This window comes from Dendropsophus ebraccatus, chromosome 4, assembly GCF_027789765.1.
Source record: "Dendropsophus ebraccatus isolate aDenEbr1 chromosome 4, aDenEbr1.pat, whole genome shotgun sequence".
NCBI classification, from domain to species: Eukaryota; Metazoa; Chordata; class Amphibia; order Anura; family Hylidae; genus Dendropsophus; species Dendropsophus ebraccatus.
The window spans coordinates 116,027,563-116,048,514 of record NC_091457.1 but is presented as its reverse complement, the minus strand read 5'-3'; the positions used below and the strand labels follow the sequence as shown (position 1 = coordinate 116,048,514).

The 20,952-nt window shown below is 43.1% G+C and overlaps 1 protein-coding gene across 1 annotated transcript in view; it reads left to right on the top strand.

Moving 5' to 3' along the window:
• The first annotated feature begins 1,806 nt into the window (after positions 1-1,806).
• IL17RE (interleukin 17 receptor E) overlaps positions 1,807-20,952 on the top strand; it is a 54,224-nt gene continuing 35,078 nt past the window's right edge. The window contains exon 1 of the mRNA XM_069966820.1: positions 1,807-2,158. Coding sequence (XP_069822921.1) covers positions 2,009-2,158 — 150 coding nt within the window. The 5' untranslated portion in view covers positions 1,807-2,008. The remainder of the gene's footprint in view (positions 2,159-20,952) is intronic.

Below are 20,952 nucleotides of genomic sequence, written 5' to 3'. Positions count from 1 at the left end.
GTGTTTTGTTCTGTTCATCACCCCAGTGACTTACAGACAGTAAGAAAGATCCTATATTCAGGGTGAAGGCAGGGTGCTAAACAACCTCTGATGCGTCCCTTAACATGCTCAACTTAGGGTATGTCCACCAGTATAGGAGCATTCATGGAAAAGTCCTGTTAACTGACCATAAATGGTGGAATGCTTCACTAGAATCTACTGGCAGTGAGAAGGCTTCCTATATCAGTAGCAACAAAGAGTGTCTCTCTTACTATAGGACCCGATATGTCCATGTACACTGAGCACTGATTTCAATGTACAGTAAACTGTGTAATGCTGCATTTCATGATGGTGGTGCTGCAGGGGAATTAAACGCTTGGTTAGGCTGGGTTCACACTATCTGTTTTTAATTGGTTACTTTAAACGTACAGAGAAACGCGGTCAACACTATTTTTGTGTACGTTAAAAAAAAGTTTGTTTTTTTTAAATGGAGGTCAATGGAAAAACGGATCCAAACAGGTGACACACAATTGCATCCGTTTTTTCCATAAAACCTATACGTTAAACGGATAGGAAAAACGTAGTGTGGACCCAGCCTTACCAAATTACTAAGGCTAGTGTATCACATGCCAGTCTTAAAGGAGAAGTCCACGGAAAATTTTTATTAAAGTATTGTATTATCCCCTCCAAAAGTTACACAAATCACCAATATACACTTATTATGGGAAATGCTTATAAAGTGCTTTTTTCCCTGCACTTACTACTGCATCAAGGCTTCACTTCCTGGATAACATGGTGATGTCACTTCCTGGATAACATGGTGATGTCACGCCCCGACTCCCAGAGCTGTGCGTGCTGTGGCTGCTGGAGAGGATGATGGCAGGAGGACACTGAGGGACACAGGACACTGAGCATCCCTCTGCCATCATCCTCTCCAGCAGCCACAGCCCGCACAGCTCTGGGAGTCAGGTCGTGACATCACCATGTTATCCAGGAAGTGACATCACCATGTTATCCAGGAAGTGAAGCCTTGATGCAGTAGTAAGTGCAGGGAAAAAAACACTTTATAAGCATTTCCATTAATAAGAGTATATTGGGAATTTGTATAAATTTTGGGGGGCAATACAATACTTTAATATAAATTTTTGCTGAACTTCTCCTTTAGGCAAATTCCCGCTGCTGTTGACGTCAACAGATTTATTACGAAGTGCCGGCCCTGTGCATAGGTGGGATGTGTGACGCACATAGAAATCTATGCCACATGCAAGCTGGCGTAGATGTCTGCTATGATTTACATCAGAGCACTAAGGCAAATAAAAATAAATCTGAAAGGCCGACATGGTCACACCGTCTTTTTACAAAGTGCTCGGCTTGTGCTGCTTGTGCAGCAAAAGAAATAGCGCCACACATGACCATAGGCTGTGTCTGGTATTGCACCAGCAGGCACAGTCCATAGACAAGTGGTGCTGCGAAACTCAAAACTGAACTAGAAGCAAGGCTGCTAAAGTATTCTCTGTAGAAATGCAATATTCTCTTTAAAGAGTTAAATTCCATTTCTTTTTACTTATTTAGCACAGTTAGCTATGTCTCCGATAGTTAAATGTCAGATGACTCCGGAGGGTCTGATACAGGGCATTATCAGGAGCCATGGGTGTAGGGCTGCCACAGGCAGGTAAGAGTCATCTCTGGGAGTGGCTGCCTGCCAGAAAAATCATTGTGCAAAACACACAGCAGAGACAGAAGTGGGTGGAAGAGATCAGCACACAGGAGAGGGGAGGTGTAGAAGCCCTAAGGAGGAGCAAACACATGAAAATAATCTACAGCAAAGCAGGGTGGTGACAGGGATGTGGAAAGGTGACAAACTAAAAAATGTTGCCAGGCCGGCTGCAGCAATGCCACTGACTGAGGCTGCCTATAGGGAGGACAGACAACTCATGGGATACTGAGAGTGTCCTCCAGCAGCATGGGGTCTGAGTGCTGCATCCAGGTGGGATAGCTACAAGCTGCAATGAACTAAACTTTGGAATCCATGGGGAGTCTGGGATTTATGAATTGTTCTCTGCTGGTCTTCCTCACCTTGCAACTACTACTCCTGCCAAACATCAGCCAAGGGCAGGATTCCTGCTTCGAGGAGAAAATTGGAGTTGAGATTTTAAAGGAAAACGTCTACGCCAACTTTGTAAGAACTTTATTTTCTTCTTTTGAGCATATATTGACCACTAGATAAATATAGAATTGATTGATATGAGACAGATTGATAGATGTGGCTTTGTACTTTTCACTCCATCATTGCTTAACTGGTGGTAAAGTGTTATCTGTGGTATGACTACATGATCTGTACTTATAATGATATGATTGTAGTAATGATAATAATACGAATAATTGTTATTGCTTAGAAATCATTGACAGCTATGTCTACTTTCTGGAAGGTTTTCAATAGGGAATGTACATTGGAGCCTGCAGCAATGGCGGCTGATCAGTATTGACATTGGGGGGGGTCATATATATTTTTTATGTTTGTTTTATATTGTGTAACTATTCAGTATTGTTGTCTATTTGTTTGTGATTACATTGTACGGGAAGAACACAATTAATTATAGGACTCAGGACATGGAGTACAAGAGCTGACAATCTAAATAGAGAGTAGGTGAGCCGGGTCCAATAAATCGCCTGTGATTATAATTATACGGACACATTCATTATAGTAGGACGGCTCCCTCAGATACAAAATAATCACATCTACATAAAGACAATGAGCCGCCGCATCTAGCAGCATATTACTATGATAAAAATGTCACCAGAGGGGTGAGATGTACATGCCCCATTACACAGGTGATTAGCAAGCAAATAAGTGTTCCTGGAAACGCTTGTTCTCCATAATCAGCCCGTGTAAAAGGGACAGTGATCAGCTGATAAATCAGCAATCGGTCATTAATCGCTTGACTTGATCTTTTGTGCAGTCACGTAAATCATTACGATGGTTGGCACCGGTGAAGCCTTAGCAAATAAGTGCCGATAATGACATCCTTATCTGGAGCCCAGCTAAAAGCGAATGTACCACCTTATGACAATAATAAGTTTTATATTCCACCTTATCGGCGCCACTGCTCTGTAACAGCTGATCCTTTTTTGAATCAGTCAGACGATTCCTGCGATCTTTGCCAGTATGCAAAAATTATGTTAATGAGGTCCGTTGTGCACTGGAGGCGGGCCCAGTGCCCCCAGTACAAAGATATCTCTCCCCTCAGGTGACAGGTGCTCTCCTCCCCCCACCTTCAGTTTCCTGCCCAGCCTGGCTCAGCTCTGCGGCCTGTTCTCGAATGCCATCATCAGAGCGGAGTATGGGTCCTACTACCTAGGTTCGTTCCCCGCTCTATGCACTGATGGAGATGGACCGTGAAAAGCAGTTCAATGCTCCAGAACAGGCCGCAGCGCCAGGCAGGATACTGAAGGCGGGTCTTATTAAGAAGAGAACACACGCGTCACCTGGAGTGAGGAAAATTTTTCGCGCTGGTGGTGTCGGGCCCATCTCCAGTGCACTGTGGGCCTCATTTGCATTTTTGAAAACTGGCAAAGATAGATAAAGAAAGTGGCATCGATAAGGTGGTATATAAGACTTATTATTCTCGTTAAGGTGGTACACTCACTTATAGCACAATGTAAAGGCAACATTCTCATGACAGTATTATGGTTAGTATTTCAAAACCAAAACCAGCAGTGGAATAAATACAAAGGAAACACATATAAAAAGATTTGTCCCTCTGTTTTTACAAAAACATTCCTTACAAGTATTGTTCCAAAATGCTAACCAAAACACTAAAATGTCAAAGTGACCTAATTCCAAAGTAGTCAATATGGCAGCCATTACAGTCGCCCTGTGGCATAGCTCCGAGGCCATTTTTTTTTTTAATCCAGGGCAACCCTTTAAAAGTGGAAGCTTCAGTGCTGTCCAAGCTTTGGCCATCTTCTACAGTATGTATAATATGTATTAAAGGGGTTGTTCATCAATTTTTTTTTCTTTCAAATCAACTGGTGCCAGAGATTTGTAATTTACTTCTATTAAAAAATCTCAAATCTTGCAGTACTTATTAGCTGCTGTATGTCCTGCAGGAAGTTGAGTTCTTTTCAGTCTGGAGAGCAGGAGATGTTTTCTATGGGAATTTGCTACTGCTCTGGACAGTTCCTGACATGGGCAGAGATGGCAGCAGAGAACACTGTGTCAGACTGGAATGATACACCACTTCCTGCAGGACATTCAGCAGCTGACAAGCACCGAAAGACTCAAACCTTTTTACTAGAGGTAAATTACAAATCTCTGACACTTTCTGGCACCAGCAGGGCCGTTTTAATACATTGATGGGCCCGATGCACAGCCCTCAAGAGTGGCCCCCCCCTTTTCCCTTTTGGCGCCCCGAACCCCCCCCCCCCACACACACACACACACGTTATCAGAATAGGAGCTCCACACACAATATAATGTACTGAAAGTGCCCCCACACTGTATTAAGAGCCCCAATACATACAATACTTACCTTTATAATACTATTTCCACCATACAGTGATTATATATTACATGAAAACTGCACTGAACAAAACAGAAAGATATCACCAATAATACCATTACATAATACCGCCACACCATGACCCCTATCACTACAACCCTATAACAGAGTGCAGTTACATCCAGTGACTCACAGGGGGCGTCTTCTCAGAATCAGTCACCTTTTCTTTTTCGCTCCATCCAGTGTGGGCTACCATGATGTCTCCCCCAGCTGTGAATCTTCTCTCCAGAATCTGCCAGACAAATATTTCAGGCTCCAACACATACAGTAGTTAGGTCCCTTGTACCCCTATATAGTAGTTACACCCCTCTGTACCCCTATATAGTAGTTACACCACTCTGTGCCCCCATAGTTTTAAGGTGTCCCTGTGGTATATAGCCCCCCTGTGCGCTCCCTCAGTAGTATATAGCCCCCATGTGTGCTCCCTCAGTAGTATATAGCCCCCCTGTGCGCTCCCTCAGTAGTATATAGCGCCCCTGTGCGCTCCCTCAGTAGTATATAGCGCCCCTGTGCGCTCCCTCAGTAGTATATAGCTCCCCTGTGCGCTACCTCAGTAGAATATAGCCCCCTGTGTGCTCCCTCAGTAGTATATAGCCCCCCTGTGTGCTCCCTCAGTAGTATATAGCCCCCTGTGTGCTCGCTCACTAGTATATAGCCCCCCCTGTGCACTCCCTCAGTAGTATATAGCCCCTCTGTGTGCTCCCTCAGTAGTATATAGCACCCCTGTGCGCTCCCTCAGTAGTATATAGCTCCCCTGTGCGCTACCTCAGTAGAATATAGCCCCCTGTGTGCTCCCTCAGTAGTATATAGCCCCCCTGTGTGCTCCCTCAGTAGTATATAGCCCCCCTGTGTGCTCGCTCACTAGTATATAGCCCCCCCTGTGCACTCCCTCAGTAGTATATAGCCCCTCTGTGTGCTCCCTCAGTAGTATATAGCACCCCTGTGCGCTCCCTCAGTAGTATATAGCACCCCTGTGCACTCCCTCAGTAGTATATAGCCCCCCTGTGTGCTCCCTCAGTAGTATATAGCCCCCCTGTGTGCTCCCTCAGTAGTATATAGCCCCCCTGTGTGCTCCCTCAGTAGTATATAGCCCTCCTGTGTGCTCCCTCAATAGTATATAGCACTGCAGCGGTCACAAGAGGCCGCACTCCCCTTACCCTGACGCCGGCGCTCCAGTGACGTCGGACGCCGACACCAGAGGGAAAGTGCAGCCTCTTGTGACCACAGGAAGTGCCACAAGCGTGACTGACAGGGAGGGAGCCAATGGCTCTCTCTCTGTCAGTGCTGCTGAAGGTAGCTATGAGCGCTCGTTACGAGTGCTCATAGCTACAATGTACAGCCTGTCATGGCGCTCCCCCTGACAGGCTGGTGGCTGGAGCCCTGTGCGACCGCACTGGTCTAACATAGCAACGGCCGGCCTGCTCTTGGGGGGCCTTTAATCATTGGGCCCGATGCACGTGCACCTTTTGCCCTCTGGTTAAAGCGTCCCTGGGCACCAGTTGATATTTTTGGTGATCAACCCCTTTAAGTTAGTTACTAAAACTTCAAAACACATCAAAGGTTTCACTCGGTCAGGTCAGGTAGATGAAGAGATGTTCGTACAGTGGCTTCATTATATGTCTATTGGGTGATGGACAGTGATGGACACTTCTCCATACTTGTTCTTCAGATCGGTGACATTTATAGGGACATATGTGCAAACATTTCCTGAAAGAGCTGAGTAATTCTCTACTTGCATGATGCTTTATAGTTGTATGTAAAATCTATTGAAGTGTAATAAAGAAAATGCAGACAATGGTTGGAGGAATTCCCCTCCATGTATATGACTAGTTGTGAGAAACCCTCTTTACCTAGTGAGAAGCTCATTGTAGGGTGTATTTTTCATCCTGACACAAGTTTAGGCACAGGCCATGAAGTAACAATTCTGGAGCATCTTTTCTTCCTCTGGGTAATGTAAAAATGTATTGTTACCTTTTCCCTTATGAGTGTGGTGTGTTCCTACACAGTAGGATACTGTCAGCAATGACTGAATGGTGTAAACGTGTCTAGGGACAATCCCCATTGACAAGGAGAATGGTTACATCAGGTTGTCTACGTAAGGGGGGAGATTTATCAAACATGGTGTAAAGTGAAACTGGCGCAGTTGCCCCTAGCAACCAGTCAGATTCCACCTTTCATTTTCCAAAGAGTCTGGGAGGAATGAAAAGTGAAATCTGATTGGTTGCTAGGGGCAACTGAGCCAGTTTCACTTTACACCATGTTTGATAAAACTCCCCCATTGTCTACATATTCATACATTTAGATGAGGATTTTAGTGGTCACTGATAAAACTCACAAGAGAGATGAGCAAAGTTCCAGTAAGGGCCCGTTCCCACTGAGCAAAACTAGGACAATTCCGCCGCAGAATGCCGTTAGCCTCCCTCTCATAATGGGAGTCTATGGGAGGCGCGCGCTCCTGCTTTGTCCGCGCTGAAGAATGAACATGTTCATTCTTCAGCGCGGACAGGGAAGGAGCGCGCGCCTCCCATAGACTCCCATTATGAGAGGGAGGCTAACGGCATTCAGCGGCGGACAATTCCGCCGCGGAATTCCGCTAGTTTTGCTCAGTGGGAACGGGGCCTAAGGTTATGTGCACACCACAGAATTGTCGCTAAGACTTCAAGCGGATTCCGACTGGTGGCCTCTGCTTGAAGTTTTCCCCGTTCCATAGACTCAGTTATATTTACCATTGAATTTTGCCATACGCTCAAAGAATTTAAATTAATTGAAGTGGAACCTTAAGCGGAGGCTGCCTGGCAGAATCCTTTTGAAGTCTTCACGGAAATTCTGTAGTGTGCACATACGCCAAGTTTCTGTTTGTGTGAACCTGAATGCTCACTATTTAATTCCCGGTGGCTGAAGAAGATGGATGCAGTGGTTGCATCCTTCTTCTCCAGCCGCCGTAATAAATATGACTGTTACCGTAATAACAACTGACTGTTCAGGTTCTCACAAACCCAAACTTTCTGTAAATTTGCTCATCTCTAGTTAGAACTTTATATTGACAGCTACTATAACATTATGCGATTTCTGCAGTGGTGACTTCAGGGGGAAAATGCAATCTTTGGCAACATATGACGTCATTAAAAGTATTATATAATTACCTATACATTTTTTACATCTTTCTTCTGGGCAACAAATATCTATTTTCGCAGTTAATGGAATGTTCATTTTTTTACCCTCAAATATTTGACATTTCATTAGTAAGTGAAGAAAACATCTTGTATTTCTTGTTTTTGCGTCACTGGAGGTTGTTTTCATTTTTCTCGTACAGAGCTTTGTCTGCGGAAGAGCTTGGGCTTTTGTCGCCTGGTGGTGTGTTACATTCCTGCTGTCTATTGTGTTACCACTTGAGCTACTTTAAATGTGAAACACAGAATATTAGATAGCAGGATTGGATTACCTATCTATAGGACCTCCCAGCGATAATGGTATATACATGGCATTCCAGCCTTATCTATTTGTTCATGCTGATGTTTATATAGTAGCCATACCTTGAAAGTGACCTAATGATGTCACCTTGTGTTTGGTCTCTAGTTCATTGAAATACCAACATAGTATTCAGAATGCTCCCAGCTAAGCTGGTGCAGTAGGTTTGCCTGTAGACATAACAGAGATAATGCATTGACTTGCTTCCAATGACAAAGCCATAAATGGAGAATGTCCATTAACAAACTGGTTACCCCCAATATGATGCCAGGTTTTGCAACCCAGCAACTGGTGTATGTATGTCCCTCCTCTATGTCCTTTTTATGGCCCTTTGGAAAAAGCAGCCACATGGTCTGCCTCTAGGGTATCTTCTCCCAGGACAGTGGAGGATGACATTAACAGAGTACAGGCTGCTGCCATAAACAGTTTTGACCTAAAAAGATGGGGACGCCAATATATTTGCAAGTCACCTGGCCTCCTCTTTCCAAGCAAAACAAACTTATACCTGAAGAAAATGGTCTGGGCATGCTCAATAGCTGACTGCGTTTAGGTCAGTATAGTGAATGGGCAAGCTGCCAGGGTGTTGTGGTATGTTAGCCATTGTTTTTGGCAAGGTGTCGATGTATACCGACAGTATGAGTAAACAGAATGTGAACCTAGCCCCTTATATCTTTTCCCAGCAAAGGATGTTACATGAGATTGTGGTTAAAACACGACCCCGTGTGATGGTTTAATATCAGATGCATGTTTGATATTTGTCACTGACTCCTGTTATATAACAAGTGGTATCGGTTTGCTTGCATCTCATTCTGTAGACTCATATCATAACTGCGGCTGGGAACTTTGTCACCGTGGGCAATTTCTTTTTTTTTCACTTTTGTATGATTAAATATCACTTGTCTAGGCGGTTACATGAATCTCCAGTATTGTGTCTCTCTTGGCTAATATGTCCACCAGCTTGCTTGGCTTTTGAATCTGGATGTCCATGGAGAAGGTGGAGACATCCCAGGGTTCGCCTGGAAAACAGGGATACAGCCTGTTGTGCTGCTTCATATCTTCTTCTCTATCCATCACAACAAAGCCCATGGGTAGTGCCTATCACACAGATCACCTACTCACACAGTCCTATTAATCTGCCTTCGTGTCAGTCTTTACTGAAGTCCCAGCATTATATTCACGCACTCTGGAAATTTCTGGATGATTAGGACTATACTTTACCCCCTCCCTCACAGGAATGGGTTTCATACTGTGTTGCATTACATAGAAGACTGGATAGCCATGAAATGGGGTTTCTTAGAAACCCCACATGTGACAACAAATTACTGACAGATCTTTGTGGTTTTAAAGATAAGATTGTTTAGTTCGTGCCCTAGATTTCAGCGCCACTTGTATTCTTTGATGATCTTTGGGTTTTTGTGCCTGGAAACTGTCTACAATGTTTCCGAGTAAATTTAGGTAAACTATAAAAAGTCATTTTGAAAATTTGTAGTAACCTGTCTGTATCAAAGGGACTATCCACATATCTACTGCATCAAACATGAGTGGTACTATGATGGGCATTTTGTGTGAATACTGGCATAATGATTCCCACCAGGGAGCCAGCAGGCCAGAACCAGGATATGGGCCTTTCTTTTCAATGAAAGCATCCCATAGGTCTTGTTTAGGTTCTCAAAGTGTCTTCTTTCACTTCATCTGTGGACATTGTCACTTGGGTGGGGTTTCACAGCAGTCGTGCCCTCTCCCCAGCCCAACTGCCATGAAGCACCGCCTTGGTGACACTGTTAACTCATTGAATGAAACGAGAGTAAGTGTGTTTGTGGAATATGGGGGGGGGGGGGGGGGGATGCTGGCATCCCTTCAGTTTATTTATGAGATGTGGTCAGAGGTCTGAATTCATTTTGGGGTCTGATGTTTATATGTAGGGGTCTGAATTTATGGTGGGGCTTTTTCTCTTAATGTACTTAGGTGTCCGATTGGGGATGTGGACTAAGTTAGGAGTCTAGTATGGGATCTTAAAGGGGTTATCCAGTGCTACAAAAACATGGCCACTTTCTTTCAGAGACAACACGACTCTTGTCTCCAGTTCAGGTGTGGTTTGCAATTAAGCTCCATTCACTTCAATGGAGACGAGAGTGGGGCTGTCTCTGGAAGAAAGTGTCCATGTTTTTGTAGCGCTGGATAACCCCTTTAATCTAAGAGTCTGGCATAGGGTCTGAATTACATTTGCAGTTTTAAGTCTGGTGGGTTAAATAGTAGGCAGAGTTTTGGTGGTAACAAGACATAGCAATATTAAGAGAACATTCACTCAGGCTGGATACACCATGTGCTTTCTGAGGCAGATTGACTTATGGAAAATCTGCAACACATTACAGTAGGAGCACAGTGGATGCATTTGTAGAAATCTCATCCACATCTGCATAAAATCCACATAGGAATTCACCTGCAGTGCAGTATGTGTTTTTGCTGTGGGAAAAACTGTGTATTTATTATTAAATTATTTATTATTTTTACCAAAATCTGCAAATCTACAACTGTAAAAATGTTTCCTAAAGGGATGCGAAAAAGTGTAACAATTTAGCATTTCTGTTCTGTGTGGTCTTACCATAAAATATATGGGGTTTGTGCCGCTATACAGGGTTTGGATGTCTCCAGAAGCGAGAGACTAGTGATGTCTGGGCAGAAAACTCAGCAGCCATCAATAGATATCATTATATCAGTCAGAGACAAATGGGGAAGAAGAGAAAAGAGAACATAGCAGTAAGAGAACACAGCAGTAAGAGAACACAGCAGTAAGAGAACTGTCACCTGTGTGTAACCAAATGTAATAGTTTGATGACTGGTTCAGAAGTTAGACCAGTCTAACCTGAGCATAATACAGAGACGCTTGTTCATTAGTTTACAAACCATTCATCATCCATACATCTCCAAAACTGATGGAGTTAGAAACAAAGAGCTGCACTAATGATCAAGTGTTCATTTGTAGGGCCACAATAATTTAGACGTGTAAGACTATGTTCACACATGCAGTACCGCAGTGTGAAAGCATAATTTAATTGCAGTAATTGATCATTTCACTACAGTGCTGAATCATTTCACTGCATTAATACAACACTTCATAGCATAAATTAATAATTTCATATTCGTCCAGTCGTCCTTCATTGCGTTACTGCACTAAAAGTCCTAATAGGCTGGTTAAACAACTGCTGACCTACTTGATCGGTACCTGCACCAGGTAAAGCTCCGCCTGTGTAATACTAACCCTACCTAACTACCTAAATAGACTAACTACAGACTTAGGGCCCTATTCCACAGGCCGAGCAACGATGTAAACGAGCGCCGATCTGCTAGATCGGCGCTCGTTTACTGGGCCTATTCCACGGCCCCGATCGTTAAGCGAGGGCTGCAGGGACATCGTTACCGATGTCCTTGCAGCCCTTGCAGCAATACATTACCTGTCCGGGCTTCTCCTGCGATCTGTATTCCTCCCGGGGTCCCGCGGCGCATCAGCAGCTCTGGAGCGGCCTGACTGAGCTGTCAGACTGCTCAGCCAATCACTGGCCGCGGCGGTCCTGACCTGTGATTGGCTGAGCGGTCTGACTGCTCAGTCAGGCTGCTCCGGAGCTGCCGATACTGCGAGCGGGACCCGGGGAGGAAGAAGGAGAAGTCCGGACAGGTAATGTATGCTGCGCTTCTCAAATCGTCGGTTGCCAGCCACGCACCGCTATTCCACCGTAGCGATGCGCAGTGGGGGACCGATGATTTTAGGTCTGGCCCTAAATAAACGATCAGCCGATGACACGATCATCGGCTGATCGTTTTCTCTATTCCACTAGCCATAATCGGCCGAATGGGGCCGATTCGACCGATTATCGCTCCCGTGGAATAGGCCCCTTACAATGGTTGTTTCTAGCCCTTAGGATATAGAGGGTTAAGGGGAGCTCTCTGGCTGTGGTTTTACCCTCCCCTTCCCACAAAAAATACAGGAATGCTTGGCCGTGCTGAATGTTCCAGTGTATGGTGAGGATAGGAGAGATCACTGTTATTGGAACAATCATTTGTTCGGCAGTTATTGAAGGTGTATGGCCAGCTTTAGACCCAGGACCATTGCTACGATCTAAAAAGGGACACTAGACTCCTAGAACTAAGGGCCTGTTCACACTGAGCAAAACAGCAGAATTGAATCCCGCCTGCTTCAGTGTCAAACAGTGTCTCTATGGGAGGGCTTTCACGTCTCAGCTCAAAGAATTGACATGTCAATTCTTTGAGCGGAGGCGAGCGAGCCGTCCATATGATACAGCAGGCAGGATTCAGCGATGGAGAGAACTGGCCCTAAGGAAGGATAGCTGTAGAAAGATACATTTTCCTAGCAATGTTTCTAACTGCATCACAGATAGGTAGGTCACAGATCTATTAATGTACGCGCAGATTGTAAAACTGTTCAATATTACCATACACCCGAGCTGACATATGATGTAACAGGCTGAAGGGTGAAAAGAGACGTGAAGAAATTTCCTGTCCTACTTTCAGTCAATGCCGTGTTGTCATGGAGACCTCGCACAGATTCAAACTACAAAATACATTGATGTTCTCACTAAATTATAGCTATTCAGTCCATGTAGGATGTCGATATATTGATGCATTGGTTGGTTTGGTGTAATGCACACTTAGGCCCAGATTTACTACAACTGTCTAAGGCTATGTTCACACAACGTATATTTTCGTAAAATCTCGTAAATATTATTATGAGAATATACGTTGCATTGCTGTTTATGGGATCCCATCCAGAGCGTATACATGTAGTATATGCTCTGGCCTGGATCCCTAGCGGCGCCACAAACAACTGACATGTCAGTTTTCTGCGGCCGCTATTCAGTGAATAGCGGCCATAGAAAACCATGTCAGTGCACACTGTGACGCGAGTGGCTGCAGCCGCTTGCTTCATAGTTTGCTGTGGAGAGTTCTGATGCTGTCGCGCACAGATGCGCCCCCATCAGAACCCTGCGGCCAAAAGAAAACATGATTTTTTCAGAGACCGGCCGGGTCACGGAAAGGCCAGTCTCTTACGTTGTGTGAAAATAGCCTCATACTGTGAACTTCAGCAATACAATCTAAGAATGCGTCAGAGCTGTATTTGAATGTGGCCCGAGCTGTATTTGTTGTATTGGTAGACTGTCCTTTGGCCATTTAATATTAATTTAGCATAGAAGGGGATCTACGGGTAACAGCAAGGAGCACTGTACGCTCCACGTAGTGGTTTACTCTGCCATACAAACAATCTTTATGGAGGTACTTGTGCTAAATGGTAAAAATACATAACAACAGCTGTCATGCTGTCACAATGTTTATTAAAAATTTTATGTCCAATAACATTTGTAACCTATGCACTGGATACGTGATCTGTAAAGGGAGTAAGAGTCGGCACAGCAAAACAGCGAGACCAAGTCTCCATCTGTTGGTTACAAAAAACAGCCATTGCTCATATTGATATTCATCAGGTCTCGCAGTTTCTAATACCAGAATGTTTCAGACTGTCGCCCTTTCCCAGGTTCTGATCTGAATATGCCTTTTGACTGTAACAAGTGGCATAAAGGAAATGCCGGAGGTCCTGGATGGTGCAATGGAGACTCATGGTAACACTTCTGGCCCCTGTCAATCACTCGCAAGATGTGCTCCACCTCATTGACAGGCGCTGGTAGTGACAGCCCAAAATGTTATTCTGTTATAAGAAATTGCTGAAAACACTATTTTGATCACCATATATTTTCTGTAAAGGACACAGAGGAATACATTAAATGCTTGCATTTCACTCAGTTTTGGGGTTGTTTGTAAAAAAAAAAAAAAAAAAAAAAATTCTTTCAAATGAACTGGTGCCAGAGATTTGTAATTTACTTCTATAAAAAAAAAATCTCAAGTCTTCTTTAACTTATCAGCTGCTGTATGTCCTGCAGGAAGTGGTGTATTTTTTTCCAGTCTGGATTTGCTACTGCTCTGGACAGTTTCTATCACAGACAGAGGTGGCAGCAGAGACCACTGTGTAAGCCTGGAGAGAATACACCACTTCCTGCAGGACATACAGCAGCTAGAAGAGTGGAGATTTTTTAATCAAAGTAAATTACAAATTTCTGGCACTGGTTGATTTGAAAGAAAAACATTTTGGTAAACAACCCCTTTAAGGCTCTATTCATACGTCCTGTTCATGTCCTTAATTGCGGATCCGCAATAATATAGGACCAATGTATTTCAATGGACCTATACACACATCCGTGTTGTGTACTGGGCTGCAATCCGTTCCGCAAAAAAAAAAGGACAGACCCTAGTACGGACAGTAACTGACACATCCAATACAACTCTATGGGGTCTGTATTTTACTGAAGCAATACGGATGCAATACGGATGCAATACGGATGCAATACGGACTGAATTTGCGGATTGTATACTGACTGAAATTTGCGGATTGGAAAAATATACTGACGTGTGAATAGACCCTAACTCTGGGAATTTGTGCTTTACAATATGTGGATAAGGAGGTTGCCACCTGGCTGTTGAGGCCACATACCTAACTTCTAGTACATGCTATCTAGCCCCAAAATTGCTTTAAATGGATTATTTCTGGCCCAGAGATCAGCTGATTTATAAAGGTCTAGTTTTCAGGTTTAACATGGGCCATGGGATATATCTGGGCCACTGCATGACTCTCTCAGAACTGAGTAGCCCTGTCCTTTGTGTCCTATTTTCACTGAAATGTCATCACGCCGCTTTCTATTTGCTTTAAATGATGACCTTCTCTATAAAGTGGGATGGAGTTTGTGTGATGCTACTGTGCAAGGCAGAGTCTGCAGCTTCTCCTGTGCCTTACATCAGCATCTGTGATTCTCCATAATCTATATACCCACACTAACACTGTTACAATGTGGGCTTGGTTAGAAGTTGGTGGATATAGTGTGTTGTTTATGCAGTTCTTCAAGCTACAGTCCCATATTTGCTTTCATTCAAGTTCAGAGAACCAATAAAGACTGAAGAATTCTATACTTGTGGACCTGAACACTTTAAGGCCACGTTCACATGCTATAAGACAGCAGCCGTTCTATGACTTGGCGGTACTGCTGGATAAACCTCATTTCTTTTGAATTGGAATGCGGGCACATTCAGGTGTGTACGCGTTCCAGTCAACCATTGCAGACAATGTAAAGTGCGGCGGGAGCTGGACTTAACATTGTCTGCACTGTCAATTTTGTGTGGACGCTTTTCAATGAATATCGACTGCACAAAATTGACATGTTAGTTTTGAGTGTGACCGGATGGAATCCTGGCCGGAGTGTATACTGTGTGTATACACACCAGCCCGGATTCAATAGAAAATAATGTTATTTGATTTTTCATTAAAGTGTCACTGTCATTATAACTTTTAAAATCTAAATCAACAGTAGAGGTGAAATAAAGCAAGTTTGTCATATAAATTCATCATTTTTGTTATCATGCTGTAAAACAAAGCTGAACCAGAAATCGAGGTCCAGTCTCCTGAAGGCAGATTTTCTGACTTGTGCTGGTTGAAAAAAAAACAGACTAAACACAGGAATTCCAGACAGTACAGAGAGTCACAGCTTAATGTGTCCATCAGTCACATGACGACTGCCTTCTCTCTGTGAGCGCTCAGATGGCCTGGGAAACACAGGACTTCCTGTTTTCTGACTGTTTCCTGTTTCATGAGAAAAAAAAGTCAGAAAACAGGAAGTGCCGTGTTTTCCATGATAACTAAAAAAAAAAAAAAAAAAAAAAAAAAAAAGAATGTAAATTGCGAACTTGCTTTATATCACATATACTGTTGATTTTAGATTTTGAAATTTAAAACGACAGTGACACTTTAAATAGCGGCCTGCAACATCCTGCAACATCAGCCGTTAGTGAAGAAATACACTGTGTAAATGTGGCCTAAAACTTTTTCTGTCTTGTCCTCACCAAGGATGGAAGGTCCTGCTTGAGCATGGCAATTTATGTGTAAGCTGTATTGTGTCTGTGGACTAATTGTTATATGCTGCTGATTTTCTTGCCCTCACTTCTTTCTTACTTTTTGATGTTCTATAGGGTCAGGTGGGACGGGAACCATTTTTAGGTTTTGCCTCAGACAGCAGAAAGGATAGAATTGTCCCTGACCGAAGCCATCACCAAGCTGGTGTTGACAAGTCTGTAGCATATTAGCCACTAGGAATAATGCATTCATATTGTAATGAACTGGATTGCCTTGAGCGTCACAGGGAATACATCAAATTCTATAGATACCATCAGTCTGCCGTTTCCCTGCTTTCTGATAGTTTTCAGGAAATAGCACATTTTTTCTATACTACAAAGAGTAGCGTGAAAAATATCTGACGGCAACTAAGATACGTCACAAAGATTACTATGATTTCGATGAGATGTAAATAAGGGTATATTCCCATTAAAAATGAAACAGCTTTTACATGTTGGAGCTAATAGAATGCTATCACCTATACATTATACTGCACTTATACTGCATTTACTCATTTACTTTTTATAAATTCACTACAATTTGGCAGCTTTATCCACATAGATGAAGAACTTTTATTTCCTTAAAGGGGTACTCCGGGCTGGGGTCATTTTTATTGTACGGCAAGGGAGGGGGTGGATATAGAAGGCGCCAGTCACTTACCTCCCCGGAGTCCCGCCTCGGCCGCTAAATGGCTGGGCTGCCTTGAGACGTCAGGTCTCAAGCCGCAACTCAGACCAGGAAGCGGCAGCCGGACAGGAGAACGGGGCGGCGTGATCCGGAACCAGGCGCTGGAACGGGGAGCTAAGTGACCGGCGCCTTCTATATCCACTCCCTCCCTGGCCGTACAATAAAAAAGACCCCAGCCTGGAGTACCCCTTTAAAGGGAATGTATCATCTAAATTTTCTTTGATTAGAGTCAGATACTAAAACTTGTTCTTTTATTCTAATCTGTTTCTATTTTCTGGCTGTAATTTTTTTATTTTACTTTTTGTTCATTGTTATGGGTGCTGCCATCTTGCCTTGGCTGCTCTTAACAGCATTTAGTGACATGCTTTACAGCAAGACTCGTGAACATAGATGAAAATAGACAGACTGTCCCCTTGAGATAAATGTAAAACATCAGTGAGTGTACTCTGCGACCTTTGAAGAGGTCATTCCACAGGAGCTGCAATTGTCTCCTCCAGTGTTGGACTGGGATACCTGGGGCCCACAAGAGAAAATGATCAACCAGTTGAAGTACCGGTGAGAAACGACATGCTGACTCCACTCTCTCCTAGATTCAGCTGTATCTGTGTCCTAAAACTCTCAGAATGGACTATACATATGTGTAGAGGCTCCTGGTGACTGCAGTCCATCAACCATCAACCCTGAAGGTCCATCTATAAACCTTTCTACAGTTATCAGAGAATTAGCTGAGAACTATATTATCAGAGAATTATATTTACTACAACTCCCAATATATCCTGAGGGCGGCAGACTGTCAGTAAATGCTGGGAGTTGTAGTGTTTGCCAAACCACTCATGTTGCAAGTTCCAGGCTGAGGGCACACCAGAGGATCCTACGGTCCTCTGGTGGACCAGTCCGATGCTGGTCTCCTCTATCTATTGGTGTCACGTGTAGGTGCAATGCTGTTCAGATCACTTTACAGCAGCCTCCTCTTATCACCACAGACAGAACAGGAAGTCTCAGCTTAGTTTTAGCCCCAGTGGTGAGAATGAAAACTGCAAGATATCAAAATTATTTTATAATATAGAGAAAAATGGAAAATTAGAAAAAAGGTCACCAAAAATTCTTTAAAAATATGTTTAACATAAAAACAATGAGTCATTTTCTGATGACACATTTCCTTTAAGATTTGTATTAGCCTGGAGGAAACAAAAGTAAGGGAGGGGACATGATCAAAACCTTTAAGGATGTTAAACACCTAAATAAGGTTCAGGAGGGAAGTGTTTTTAATAAAAAAAAAAAAAACTGAACACAAAAAGTAGGGGACACAATCTGAGGATAGTTGGGGGGAAAATTAGAAGCAACATGAGAAAATATTACTTTACTGAAAGAGTAGTAGAAGACTGAAATTTCCAGAAGATGTGGTTGGTAACTTAATATAAACATGCCTGGGATAAACATATATCTATTAGATAATATTAATAAAATAAAAAATATAAGGGCAGACTAGATGGACCAGGTGGTATTTTTCTGCCCACAATCTTTTCTATTTCTAGGATTGCCCATGGATTTGAGGGTGTTTTCATGTATTTCAATGTGTGATATTTATTGACAGACAGAAGAGGAATAGCAGCTGGGGAGCAGTGATGATTATATACAATTTTTAGTACTTATTTGCTCTGGGTTTCACTGAGGGAGGGGTACCTCAGACTCTGTTCACATGTGTATAGGCTGTCAATAGGACCCCAGTGTTTAAAAAAAAATACTTACAGTGAGGCATTCTTGGAACTGGCGAGTGCCATTTTTTATATGAATGAATGTATAATACTAATGGCGTGTGAACAGTGCCTATCCTGATATAAAGCATGGCTCCCTCCCAGGTAGTCACACAAGATCTGTTCAGAACCTGTTTCTATGTAATGACTCACCTGTCCCTGAATATTCTGCATGCAAAGACTTTCTTTCTTTTTTTTTTTATGTTTTCCTTGTAAGTGAAAAGATGCAAAGTAGTTTCCGGAAATGTGCATTCACCTGTGTCTTATTACAGTGCGAGGAAGACGTCTTCCTACAATAATCATTGTGCAGGGTTACATGAACCCCCTACTGGACTCCAATAATATGGCAACTTAAAAAGGTGCTAAGTCCAGGAATGTACCTGCAGGGGATACAGAGGTACCAGTCACACCTGGCACTTGTAGCAATGCTGGATCTTTACAAGAATATGGAGATCACATGATGTTTTTCAATTTCGTGTATATTTTGACACGGAGTCCACAGCAAATTTCATATAAAATCCAAATTATATTGAGAAATCTAAAATTTAAGAATTTCTGAACTATTACTTAAAGTGAATGTACTATTGGATACTGTACATTGCTTTGGGTTTTTTACCTGAACAAATCTGCATCTGCGCAAGGATGTCGGTAACGCGGTCCTATTTTTGAACTTCCACCCAGTTCCTGAACACTGGGGGCGGTCCCGCCGGTCCCCATTGTAATGAAACCCCTCCCCTCTGCGACGCGGCTCCATTAATTCTAATGGAGCTGTGTAACAGAGGTGAGAGGAGATTGCCACAAGGCGGGCCCGCTCGCAGTGCTTCATAGTGGGCCAATGCTCAGGAACTGAATGGTGGTTCAAAAAAAGTACCGCGTTACCGACATCCTCAGGCCGGTGGCGATCTATTCAAAAAACCCAAAGCGAATGTACCTGATGGTAAATTCGCTGTAAAAAAAAAAACAGGGCCTAGACTCCACACATTAATCCAGCATGCTCTTTACCAAGAAACCAGGACAATGTACAGAGACTAGACAAAGGATGTTATAATAATCAGGCAGTGTCTTCTTTGAATTCTTTGAATTTTAAGACCATAAATTTATTGGAGTTTGAACCAGGAAATTAAAGTTTATGGTTGGTAAGGTCCATAAAAACCTGGTTTATTTCCTTAACTGCACAGTATATACTGTAAATACTATCATTTCCCAGTTAGAGGAAGATGGAGCACTCCAGGACTTTTATTTACTGGGTGGTATGAACCTGTTTATGGATGAGGTCTTCATAATGTCTGCAATATTAACAAGCGAGAAAGTGGGAAATGTACTTCAGTAATAAAAAGGTATAGGTAGGGGCTCACGTAGGGACGGTTCGGGGGCGCTGTCAAGCTGCTCTCGAACAGAGCCTGATTATATTTGCTATGAATTTCTTCTGCCTTTATGTACACTAATGGCTTGAAAATAATAGAAGACAATTCTAGTAAAGATCTTTGTTGTGGTTACATAGGGGTAAACAGGAGACAAGACAGAGAGAACACTTGAGTAATGTAAGTCATAGGGCACCAGGCTTTTTGGCTGGAACAATGTCACTAGTGGTTTTAACTGTAGGTTGTGTTAATGAACAGAATAGAGGGAAAGTGAGCGATGAAGGTTTTCCAGGATTTTTATGGATGGTCTATCCTTAGGATTCATATAGCAACTTTCCTCCACTCAAATCCCTGGGTAGATAGGGCGCAGGTCCAAGAACGTTAAGGATAGGTAAAAAGATTTTTATTTAAAAAACGCAACGCGTTTCGAAGTCGTGCTGACTTCTTTCTCAAGTGTATAATACCAAATGGTTTTCAGCGTCTATAAAAAGACTTTGACCTTTGACCTTTTTATAGACGCTGAAAACCTTTTGGTATTATACACTTGAGAAAGAAGTCAGCACGACTTCGAAACGCGTTGGGTTTTTTAAATAAAAATCTTTTTACCTATCCTTAACGTTCTTGGACCTGCGCCCTATCTACCCAGGGATTTGAGTGGAGGAAAGTTGCTATATGTTACCTGTTTTGGTTCTGGGAGCGGCTGTGGTCCACACACAAGCTATCGTTGAGAGTTGTGCCTTGCATTTGCACAACCCTGCCAGGTGAGAGTCTTCCTTTACTCCCCTGCTTTTTGTCTATGCTTTTGCAGACCTCACACATTGGAGCGCTGTTCACATTTATTCCTATCCTTAGGATTGGCCACCAGTATCAGATTAATGGGGGTCTGACTCCTGGTGCCCCTGCAGATAGGCTGTATAAAAAACCGCTGAGCTTGCAGAAGGGTTGTGGTCTCTTCACACCTGATCCCACTGCTATACAATGAGTACCAGATACCAGGTATTGCAGCTCCTCACAGTGAAGGGATTGTACAGGGTTAGAAAAACATTGCGGCTTTCTTCCAGGAACCAGGTGGCTTTTTTACCACTTGTCTGTGGGTGTATCAGGTATTGCATCTCAGTTATATCGAAGTGAATGGG